General features: G+C 36.2%; 1 protein-coding gene across 5 annotated transcripts in view; it reads right to left on the bottom strand.

Annotated features, from left to right (window-relative positions):
* PDSS2 (decaprenyl diphosphate synthase subunit 2) overlaps positions 1-12,281 on the bottom strand; it is a 286,547-nt gene that overhangs the window by 67,982 nt on the left and 206,284 nt on the right. For all 5 annotated transcript variants that reach the window (XR_002181420.2, XM_019967269.2, XM_070796007.1 and 2 more), the window contains 2 exons: positions 2,741-2,914; positions 1,231-1,362 (listed from right to left, as the gene is read on the bottom strand). Coding sequence is in view for 4 of the 5 variants with exons in the window: in XM_019967269.2 (XP_019822828.2) it covers positions 1,231-1,362; positions 2,741-2,914 (306 nt within the window). In the remaining variant the exon portion in view is untranslated. The remainder of the gene's footprint in view (positions 1-1,230; positions 1,363-2,740; positions 2,915-12,281) is intronic.

The following is a 12,281-nucleotide window of genomic DNA, read 5'->3' as shown; positions in this document are numbered from 1 at the left end:
GATTTATTATCTTATCTCACTGAATATATTGATTACAGTACATTTGAATTTTTGTTTTTTCCTTGCACTGTCTCTGTTTCCTTTTTTTTTTTTTAATCAGTTAGCTTTTGACTCATTCTTTCACGGCAGAGGCTGCTCTGAAATGCCCAAGGGTCCTTTATTAGCTATTCTACTTCAGTTGGATAGTTCTGTGCCCTTGGACACTCCGAGGCTTGTCAACTGTTGGACCTCACTGTAAAGCAGTTGGTTAGGGACACGGCATGTTTACTGAGGGAGCCCCAAATGTCCACATCTGCAGGGCTTTTCCTCTGAGTTTGACAGTTTCTCCAGAAAGGAATCCTCTCGTTTTCTACCTGGTGAATATGAGGAATTTTAAGCTGGCTGTTGGCATTTTGAGATCTGTTACAGAGGAGAGGTGGGAGAGGGAAAATCTTATTTTTCCAAAAGCAGGTATCTCTGCTCTCTCTGCTTTACGTATGTTATCTACCTCCACCTCAACTGGGCCTGGTTCCCCAGGCTGTGTCTCAGATTAACCCAATCAATTAGAACCACCAAGTTAAATAAATTCCATGAAGCTCTGGATAAAAGGCCAAGAACTTTTAAAACCAGAGTTTCTGGATTAAAAAAAATCCAAAAAAGTTTCCTCTCATCTTCCATACCGTCTCTCTCTCACACAAAAGTAGAAAATTTACCCAATTCAAGTTCCTTAACTCCTCCTACTTAACTACACTTTTTTTTTCCTTTCTTTCTTCTTTGATAATGCCTCAGAACTTGAGTATTCAGGGTCCAAGATTGTTTTAAAATAACCCAATGAGCTGACAGACGGAGCTCCTGGAATTCTGCAGCTTGTGCTAGAGTCTACAGATGGGAAATTGCTGTCAGTTAAAGGGTAGTGCTATTACCATAGCCCAATTTTTGAAAGCCTTTAGGAAAAAAAATCATCTGAGTTAATTAGCATTCACCACAGGCACTAGTTTTGTATTACAGTATTCTATAAACTCAAATAACAAGAAAATACAGTACTGTAGTCTCTAACTTTTAACTAACATTTAACTCTCAAAAATTGTATATTATAAAGTAAGAATTTTACCTGTTACATGAATAAGCTCTTATATGACTGATCTATATGCTCTATATGACTACTGCTCTTAGATCGTCATAAAATATGAGTTATGTTTTAAAATTAACTAAATACTATTGGTATCTAAAATAAAAGCAATTTCATTTTACCTCTCTGATCTGCTTTATCCACAAATCTCTTCCAAGAAACTCCTGGTGTAAGACTACAGGAGCTGAGTTTAGATTAAAAGTCAAGGAGTCACCGGTCTTTTCTTTAATAAAAGGCAGGAGATCAGAATTTATCTAGAAAGAGTAGTCAAAGAGTTAAATCAGTAAATGCATATACTTTGGCATGTTTCAATCATATTCAGAAAGCACCAATTATAGTGTGAAAAATAAAGCTTAAGGAACAATTTTTAAATGTACCGTAATAAGCAAAAGAACAGCTCATATGATTAACAATAATCTTAAAAAAATTTTTTTAAATAGTTTTTCCCTAAAATATCCCTTTTTTATTTAAGTTTATTTTCCTTTTTAAGTTTAAGCTAAGTATTTAGAAATTATATTAATATATTAATAAACTAATCAATGATTTAATAAAGTACATAAAAACTCATCTGGAAATATTACATATTTCCCCCTTCTTATGAGCTGTTTAAGCAGCATCTAAGAAATACATACTAAATGGAATTTAAAATAACATATACATAGATATAACAATGGAGAAGGTGATGGCACCCCACTCCAGTACTCTTGTCTGGAAAATCCCATGGCCGGAGGAGCCTGGTAGGCTGCAGTCCATGGGGTTGCGAAGAGTCAGACATGACTGAGCGACTTCACTTTCACTTTTCACTTTTTATGCATTGGAGAAGGAAATGGCAACCCACTCCAGTGTTCTTGCCTGGAGAATCCCAGGGACGGGGGAGCCTAGTGGGCTGCAGTCTATGGGGTCGCACAGAGTTGGACACGACTGAAGCGACTTAGCAGCAGCAACAGACATAACAATATAACAGCTAATCTCAAGACTTTTTTTTAAATTTAATTTTATTTTTTAACTTTACAATATTGTATTGGTTTTGCCATATATCAACATGAATCCACCACAGGTATACACGACTTTTTTTAAAATTTATTTTTAATTGGAGGATAACTGCTTTACAGTGTGTGGTTTCTGCTGCACAATGTGCATCGGGCACAAATACACATATATCTCCTCTCTCTTCAACCTCCCTCCTTTAAGACATTTTATATTTCAGTTATTGGAATTAAAGCTTTCAATTTTACTCCATATATTTCTAAATTTCATTAACTTTCCACAATATGTTTTACATAGGAACTATACGGAAACTGTAACAAAAACGCAAATATTCTTGCATTTTGTTACTAGCAACATTACATGTTATTTAATAATTTGCAATAATTCTTTCAAAAACCTTTCAGGTGGTAAGAAAAGACAAACATCACAAATATGGCTTAAGTAAGCTCTAGCTTTCTATCAAAATTATGCAGTGCTCACTAATCATACTGTTTATATTACATAATAATCACCATGAACAATAGATTTTATGTACTCAGTAAACAGTTTCTGATATATAAAAGCAGTTTATTAAATGGTAAAAGGCTTCTTGTGTATCATTTTAGCTATTTAAATACTGAAAAAACAGAAATGGTGTGCAAATACCTTATGACTCATAGCCATGTGCTTCCCATACTGAAATGCCATATCCTGAACCTCAGCATCATGCTTTGCTAATTCCATTGCAGCTTGGCAGCTCTTTGCTAGTAAGGCACCATGGGAGAGAAAAGTCTGCTCCTTCCAAGTCGATATTCCAATATCATCTGTGATACGATTTTCCTAAAAAAATGCAACAAAAGCCAAGATTAAAAAGATTTTAGGAGTAATTTAATTGTTTCGGTTTTTGAAAAGCAAGTGTTAAGAAATGAACTATTGGGATGTCCCTAGTGATCCAGTGGCTAGGACTCTGTGCTCCCAATGCAGGGGACCGAGGTTTGATCACTGGTCAGGGAAATAGATCCCACGTGCCCCAACCCAGGGTTTGCATGTTGCAACTAAGGATACTATGAGTCGCAACTAAGACCTGGCACACTCAAATAATTTCTTTTTTTAAAAAAGAAACGAACTATTTAAAACACTCAGGTTATCACAAGAAGACAGAACTGAAGGATGTTGACACTCACCTCCACCTGAAGGGAACTAAGGAGGTGGGAACTGTTTTTTAGGGTAATTGAAAAAAATGAAAGAAATGTTGAAGCAAATTTTATGTTGAACTAAGGAATTTCTATTAAAATATACTTTAGGGGAACTCCCTGGCAGTCCAGTGGTTAGGGCTCTGCGCTTCCAGTGTTGGGGACTCAGGACAGATCCCTGGTCAGAAAACTATGGTTCCACAAGCCACATGGCAAAAACAGACAAAACAAATTTTAAAAATGATATAAAAAGTATGTATTTGTAGATCTCTATCTATATTTCTCTCTATATATACTTACAGGATAAGGCAAAAATATTAATAGAAACTTAAACCTTCAAACTAACTCTTCTATATTTGTATCAGTTCTTAATTAAGTGCTAGTATTCCAAGATACAGGAATCCTATTTAACTTGTGTTAAAATGTCAAGGGCATAATGAAGGAACTGCATCCTCTTATAACCAGGTAGACAGAAAAATCAGAGGAGGTAACCCATTATTATAACGGAGTATGATTAAATCACACTATTCAACAAAGTTTATTCCCATAAGAAGAAAAAAGGTATAAGGGAAGATATAATTGTAGTTTATTTAATTTCATCTTTTTACATTACAAAAATTACAGTAGTGTCTTTAAGTAAGCATACACAAACCTACTGACTCTAGACCAGTGATGTCAAATAAAAATATAATGTATATACCTCATATGCAATTAAAAATTTGCTAGTAGCTACATTAAAAAAGAGAAAAGAAATACAGGTGGCATTAATCTTAATGACATTTTATCTCCTTATATATCTAAAATATTACTAAAACATAGAATCAATATTAATAATCATATACAATCATACATAATCATAATTACTATTAAAATATTTTATATTCTTTTTTATACTAAGTCTTTTATACTAAGTGTGTATTTTCCACTTATAGCATATCACCAGTGACATTTCGAGTACTCAACAGGTACAAGGAGTTGGTGGCTATCCTAGTGGACAGCTCTACTTTAGGCAGCGAGCTCCCTGAGAAGAATGATGAAGCCATATGTAGAACAAAGCTCATTTCACAGTGTTTCTTTGAAACCTCAAACTAACTAGAAAGCACCCATTAATCCAGAAAGATGAATGAACCTAAACACTTTACTTCCTGCTGCCCATACTGCAATCCTTCTTCTTCCACCATTATGTGGTGACAAAATAAAAAACAGTAAGAAAACTTAAACAGAGAGGTCATTGAAAAATGACCTCAGATTTAGCCCCACCTCTTTCACCACGCTGAAGGGAATCTTCAACCATCGGTCAGATCAAATTCTCAATTTTATATGCTTTTAAACAAAAAGAGAGTTCCACTTATAGCAACAGTTACAAATATGCAACCTACTATTGTGTAATAATCAAAAAAGCCACACAGGGAGAAACAGTGCATAGACTGCTTCATAAAACATTACAGACAAATAACAGCATTTAATTTTAGAAATTTGAGAATGGATTTTAAAATGTACAAAGTTAATATATCATATTAATAGCCTAGATAAAAACCATATTATCTCTCCAGATATACTAAAGATGAATTCTACAAAATTCTATTCTTGATGGGAAAAAAAAGCACTTACTAAAATATGTATTTTTTTAAATGTATATACTGCAATCCTATTTCAAATACATAAATGAAGTTAGCGTGTAGAAAATTTAAATGAAACAGTACAGTAAAAATAGCAGAGAACCAAAAAAATCTAAAAAGGCAGCATACCTAAAGCATGAGAATTCATTAAAGCTTCATCTTTGGGTTTTGATTGACACTTGACGGTTGCAAATTTTGAAACAAACTTTGATATCACAATGACTATTCTGAAGAGATTTCAGCACCAGCACTAAGATTTGTACGTTCAGTTGGTTTGCAATTGACTTATTAGCCATTTACACAGTGTATAGTACAGATTTGTCACAGGACAGATCACAGTGTTAAAGGAAAGAAGAACCTTCCTGTAATGAGAAAGGATCCCCTAAATTGCACACAGCTTATGACATCCAAGATACAAGAGCATAAAAACCATCATAATATTGTGATTCCAGGAAAGACAGTTTTGGTCAGGAAGATAACCTAAGACCCTGTTTCCCATTTTAATTTCTAAAATCTCTTACAATGACAAAACTGTCACGTAGGACAGAAAGTATACAGTGCTGGGAAACATAATGTGACTCAGCACTGGTTCTGTCATTTAACACAGACGTCACGTTAATATTAGACCAAAGCACAAAATGTTTAGTGCATAAACCAGTTTCTCTTTTAAGACCTGGCATTTTTATCACAGTCTTTTATCTTACTTTGGACCACTTGTACCCAGTACTCTATCCTACTATAGACTGTTTAACTTAGTCAACAGAAACAAAAGTAATTTCTGGTGAGATTTATAGGGGACATAAACATTTATATCATTAAAGTGTCTGCATAACCAAAAGTACAATAATAAAAATGAAAATGCCTCCTGTTCCTTTTAGAAAAATAGTACTTCATAAGCTTGCTGCATTTTTATTGCCTTTACTATTGCATGACATTGAATAGTGGATAGAAAAAAAGAACTATATAGTTGAATTATGATAGCTTAATCCATCACAAATTAATCTAAAAATGAAGCTTTTAGGGGTTTCCCTGGTGGTCCAATGGCTAAGACTCTGTGCTTCCAAGGCAGGGGGCCCTGGTCTGATTCCTGGTCAGGGAACTCGATCCCAAATGCCGCCCTAAGAATTTGCACACTGCAACTAAAGATCCCAAGTGCTGCAACTAAGACCCGGGACAGCCAAATAAATAAATAAATGAAGTTTCTACAGAAACAGGAACTATTTTTTGAAAGATTTATTTATTTACTTAATTTTTTCAGGCTGTGGTGGGTCTTCGTTATTGCACAAGGGTTTTCTCTAGTTGCAGGGAGCAGAGGCTACCTTTCATTGCCATGGGCAGGCTTCTCATTGTGGTGGCTTCTCCATTCTTGTGGAGCAAAGGCTCTAGGGCATATGAGCTTCAGTAGTTGCAGCAAGTGGGCTCCAGAGCACAAGCTCAGTGCTAGTGGCTCATGGGCTTAGTTGCTCCACTGCATATGGGATCTTCCTGGACCAGGGACTGAACCAGGTTCCCTCACCCTGCAAGGTGGATTCTTAACCACTGGACCACCAGGGAAGCCCAGGAACTATTTTAATAAGGGGGGAAAAATGCCCTCATTCCAGATGTGTATTTCTTTAATATGACAAGTGTGTGTGTGTGCATGCACATGAACACACATGATCACCCAAAAGTTAGCAAACACTTTATGGGGAAACATATGATCCTTTCTTCCTAAAATAAGGAACAGGACAGAGGTGAATACAATATCATGGCTATTTAACAAAGTAATAGAAGTGGTGAAAAAAGGATAGGTGTATAAAAATTAGAAATGAAGGGTTTATCACTATTTGAAGATAATATAACTGCATATTGGGGAAAACCAAGAGACCCAACTGAAAAACTACTAAAGCAAAAAGATAATTCAGTAAGGTAGCAGATATTACATCATAAAACCTCAGTAACTTTTTAAAAATGTGCACCTTTAGACAGACAAACAATGAAACAAAATAGGAAGTCCAGGAATCAAACTACACATAGGAATTTAATATATTTTAGGGAAAAGTTGGACTTTTTAGTAAATGGCGCTGGAATAACTGAACAACCTTCTGGGAAAAACAACACTGATCTGCATTTCACACAATTTATCAGGATAAACTCCACATAGTAAAAATAAAAACAAAAGAACCACAGACAATAACTGAAGACAAAAGACAATAAGGAAAAGTATTGGATTTGCCAAAAAAGGTCATTTGGGTTTTCCCATATGAAATTAAAAGACGCTTACTCCTTGGAAGGAAAGTTATGACCAACCTAGATAGCATGTTCAAAAGCAGAGACATTATTTTGCCAACAAAGGTTCGTCTAGTCAAGGCTATGGTTTTTCCTGTGGTCATGTATGGATGTAAGAGTTGGACTGTCAAGAAGGCTGAGCGCCAAAGAATTGATGCTTTTGAGCTGTGGTGTTGGAGAAGACTCTTGAGAGTCCCTTGGACTGCAAGGAGATCCAACCAGTCCATTCTGAAGGAGATCGGCCCTGGGATTTCTTTGGAAGGAATGATGCTAAAGCTGAAACTCCAGGACTTTGGCCACCTCATGTGAAGAGCTGACTCATTGGAAAAGACTCTGATGCTGGGAGGGATTGGGGGCAGGAGGAGAAGGGGACGACAGAGGATGAGATGGCTGGATGGCATCACTGACTCGATGGATGTGAGTTTCAGTAAACTCCGGGAGTTGGTGATGGACAGGGAGGCCTGGCGTGCTGCGATTCATGGGGTCGCAAAGAGTCGGACACGACTGAGCGACTGATCTGATCTGATAACAGCTTAACAGGAAAATCCGAACAACTTTTTTGGCCAATCAAATATTTGCATTTCCTATCACAGATGAATGACAAATCTTCCTATGGTTGGCTAATCATGGTCCCCCACAAAGACAGCCACATCCTAATCCCTAGAGTCTGTGAATGTCACCTTACATGGTAAAGGGGACTTTGCAGTTCTGATTAAACTTAGGATCTTCAGTTCAGTTTGGTTCAGTTGCTCATTCATGTCTGGCTCTTTGCAACCTTATGGACTGCAGCATGCCAGGCTTCACTGTCCATCACCAACTCCCGGAGATGGAGGAATTATCCCATAACTGGATGAGCCTAATGCAGTCAAAAGAATCCTCATAAAAGGGAAGTAGCAAGGATAAAAAATGGAGGATGAAGCCACAAACCAAAAAAATGAAAGTGAAGACTAGAAAGGGTAAGGAAAGGGATTCCCCCTAGAGGCTCCAGAAGGAATGGAACCCTGACAACATCTTGATTTGGGGGCTTCTGATCAAAAACACCCACACTTTCCATCTCCTTAAGGCTTCACTCAGTGTTGGTGAGGCTGTAAAGAGACAGACCTATCAAATATGACTGGTAGGAGTGGAAACTGGATAGAAATTTTGTAATTTCTTTCACAATTACAAATGTATTTGCCCTGTGACCTGTCAGTCCTACTTCCAGGAATTAATCCTTCATATAAGCCCCCACACTTGTGAAATTAAATACATACAAGGTTAGGGTCTAATGTTCATCCAGCTGCCTGGGTGATCCTTTTAAAACATAAGCCAGACAGAAGCATACTGGCATTTGTGCTGAACAATCCAGGCCTGTTCCTCCTCAGGCCTCTGTGCCCAGTAAATAGAACACATCCAGTTCAAATATCACTTCTTTAAGAAGCATTTGCAAACACCCCCAACATATACTTTCCTCTTTAAACAAACATAACCTTATGCATATTTCAAAACAGTTCTTAATTCTCTATGAATTGTATGCCTGCTTATTTGCTTGTTTCCTTAAGGACTGGATATAGTGTTAGTCACCTTCACCATTTTTAATCATTTAGGCCATATTTAACTTTCAACAAATGCTTGTTAAATGAACAAAAATATGTTTATCTATTACATTAAGTAATTTTGTGTTCTTTTAAACAATTTAAAAGTTAATGAGCAGATATGTCTATTCAATGGAATGCTACTGTGCAAAAAAAGAGAAGGAAGTGCTGACACCCACTATACCATGGATGAACCTCAAAAGCACGATGCTCAGTGAGAGAAGCCATCCATGAGACCACATACTGTATGATTTTATTCTTATGAAATGGAGGTTAGTGGTTGCCTGGTCCGGGGTGGGAACTGTAAATGGCCATGAGGGAGCTAATGAGGTGTGTGAGAAAATTTCTAAAATTGATTTATGGTGATGATTGTATTACTTGATAAAGTTACTAAAAATTACTAACTGTAATTTTGAAATGGGTTAAACTTTTTTCTTGGGCTCCAAAATCACTGCGGATGGTGACTGCAGCCATGAAATTTAAAGACGCTTGCTCCTTGGAAGAAAAGCTATGACAAACCTAGATAGCATATTAAAAAGCAGAGACATCACTCTGCTGACATATAGTCAAAATATGTCAAAGCTGTAGTATAGTCCGTATAGTCAAAGCTACAGTCAAAGCTACATCCAGCAGTCATGTATGGATGTGAGAGTTGGACCATAAAGAAGGTTGAGTGCAGAAGAATTGATGTTTTGAATTGTGGTGTTGGAGAAGACTCTTGAGAGCCCTCTGGACAGCAATGAGATCAAATCAGTCCATCCTAAGAAATCAATCCTGAATATTCATTGGAAGGACTGATGCTGAAGCTGAAGCCCCAATACTTTGGTAACCAGCTGCAAAGAGACAACTCATTAGAAAAGACCCTCATGCCAGGAAAGATTGAAGGGAGGAGGAGAAGCAGAGGACAGAAGACTAACTGGTTGAATGGCATCACCAACTCAATGGACATGAGTTTGAGCAAACTCCAGGAGATGGTGAAGGACAGGGAAACCTGGTGTACTGTAGTCCACAGGGTCCCAAAGAGTTGAACACAACTAAGGGACTGAACAACAATTTTATGATATGTAAGATTTATCTCAATAAAGCTGCTAAAAAAGAAAAAAGGGTAATGAATATAAAATTTTACATTTCTTGGTCTCAAATGCTTAAATTATCATTTAAGAAATTAATTTTTTGTGGCTTGTATACCATCCTCATTTATTCATATAACATTTATTTAGTTTCTGAGTTAGATTCTTTGTAAAGTAATATAAATACGAATATATTTATTAATAAATAGCCTGTTCTCAAGAAACTCACAATCCAGGTATGGCATCTATATATCTATCTCTATGTGAATATTAATATAATAGATAAATTATCTGATAGAGTTCTATCTCAGAATAATTCTTGGAAGATTTCCAATAAAAGATTCAGTTTTATATTTTCCTTACTGTGATTGACATTTTATTATTCATCACTTTTACATTTTTAATGCAATAGTACACAGTCACTGAAAATACTCAGCAAATTCAGATAACCAAGAAATAATTAATGTATAGTCTTTTGAAATCTGCTATTGTAAGTTAATCATGTCATAAATCAGTAATTCCATTCTAAATTAATCAGAAAATTTATTCCCTGAATATTAAATTACTACCTGTCGTGAACTTGGTTACAAATGAAACAAAGCCCCTCCATCCATTTCTGTCAGCTTGCCATGTATACATTAAGAGAGCATGCTTTATTACAAAGGAAAAGTTAACGCACAATTTTTGATGTGGTTTAATAATCATATCCGAATTAGTATCTTCATACATCAGATATATAGAATTGATATGAAATGAATGAATGCAGTCAGAGTAAATGAGATTCAGATATACTTACAGCATCAACTTACATTTGTGCAATTTACAGAAGGAAGATACATACAGTTGATATTCACTGTTGATGGGATTTTCTCTTTTTCAGAAAGATAATATATGTCAACATACCTACTGAATGACTGTCAGACTGAAGTATATTAATTTAAAAATGTAGGTTTCTTATTCATTGTAACCTGACCTTTTTGCTCAAGTAAGGCTAGTTTCAAAAACACAACCTGAAGCTTGCAAGGTGTTTCCCAAGATAGTGGCACTGGGTTTCCTCAGATACAATGTTCTGCTCTGCTGCTGAGCTGTCTGCGGGACATGCACTTTAAGTTGCTTTCCTAATGGTAGTAATGCATTTGTATATACCTATTTACATGAGATCAAAGTGTATTTTGTAAAGTGGCTGCTGCTTGGGATTAAAGGTCTAGTCCATGGTCACAGAACAAAGGCAAGCTAACTGACCCAGGAAGATGTCCAAGCCCCAACCAGAACCTGCCAAGTCAAACTTTCAGAAGAGTGATAAGGGTACTTTAAAGAAAGAATGCAAATATTTCCTGTTTCATGCTTCCTACTTCAGATTCATATACTAAGCTGCTACCTTTATAATTTACCTTTAAAATATATTTATGCAGCATAAATTTGGGTTTGGTGAGAGATCACATTCTCTAACGTCACATTTTACCATCTTAAATGTCTGGTTTGAATTAGCCTCTTCACCTATTTTAAGAAGCTAAACAAGAGCCAAAATGTTTATCAGCCTAATTGAAAAAAATATTATTTGGCTGTGCTGGTTTTAGTGACAGCAGGCGATCTCTCAGTTGCAGCATGTTGGACCTAGTTCCTGACCAAGGATTGAACCTGGGCCCCTGCATTGCGAGTGCAGAGTCTTAGTCACTGGACCAACAGGAAAGTCCCTACTAGCCTTTTTAAAAAAAAAAAAAAAAGGCAAGGAAAATTTTAATAAAGACTCTCTAAATTTAGGGATAAGAAGGAAGCAAAGGGGAAAACAGAATCTCCTATTTCCTGGGAGCCAACAATATATGATGACACTTCCATGTTCATTATTATATTAGCACTTAGATTCTATCTTGTTTAATATGTAATAGAAATACTTAAAAATATCTTCAATAGTTTAAAAAGTAGGTTTATATATGAGTAAATGACATGTTTCATTGATGTATCAACAAAGAATTTTAAACCTATAATTAAGTCTTCTAATAATATAAATTAAAAGTTCCAAGAATCCAAAGCATGTAAGTAACAAGATTAGAAACAGTACATATCATAGTATTTTTTTTTCAGGAATCTTGAGGATCTGATCTGATGTAAATCATGGGAGAGAAACTGATAAGATGTGATAAGTGTATAACTAAAGTCTGTTTTAAGAAGTGCTTCTATATAATAAAGTATTAAGCTTTTCCTCACACATTAGAGAGCAGGGTTGTCAGGGAATTTAAATGTCAGGAATTCTTTGGTCTAGGGCTAGCCAGCCCCTTCCTGTACTCCCCACCAGTCAGTTCTTGCTGAGATGAATGGGAATGATTCTGATGAAGAAGGGTCAGGATGGAGAAGGAAGACTTGACAGCTCAAATTCTCCAGCAAGGGGTAGCCTTCAGATGGGGAAAGCTTTGAATAGCTAGAGGGCAGCAGATAGTCTTCCGAGGGGTTGCTTAGAGGGGCAGTAGGGAATGCTGATTGATTAA

The sequence above is a fragment of the Bos indicus genome, chromosome 9 (assembly GCF_029378745.1).
Source record: "Bos indicus isolate NIAB-ARS_2022 breed Sahiwal x Tharparkar chromosome 9, NIAB-ARS_B.indTharparkar_mat_pri_1.0, whole genome shotgun sequence".
Lineage (NCBI taxonomy): Eukaryota > Metazoa > Chordata > Mammalia > Artiodactyla > Bovidae > Bos > Bos indicus.
This window is presented reverse-complemented; position numbering and strand designations above follow the sequence as displayed.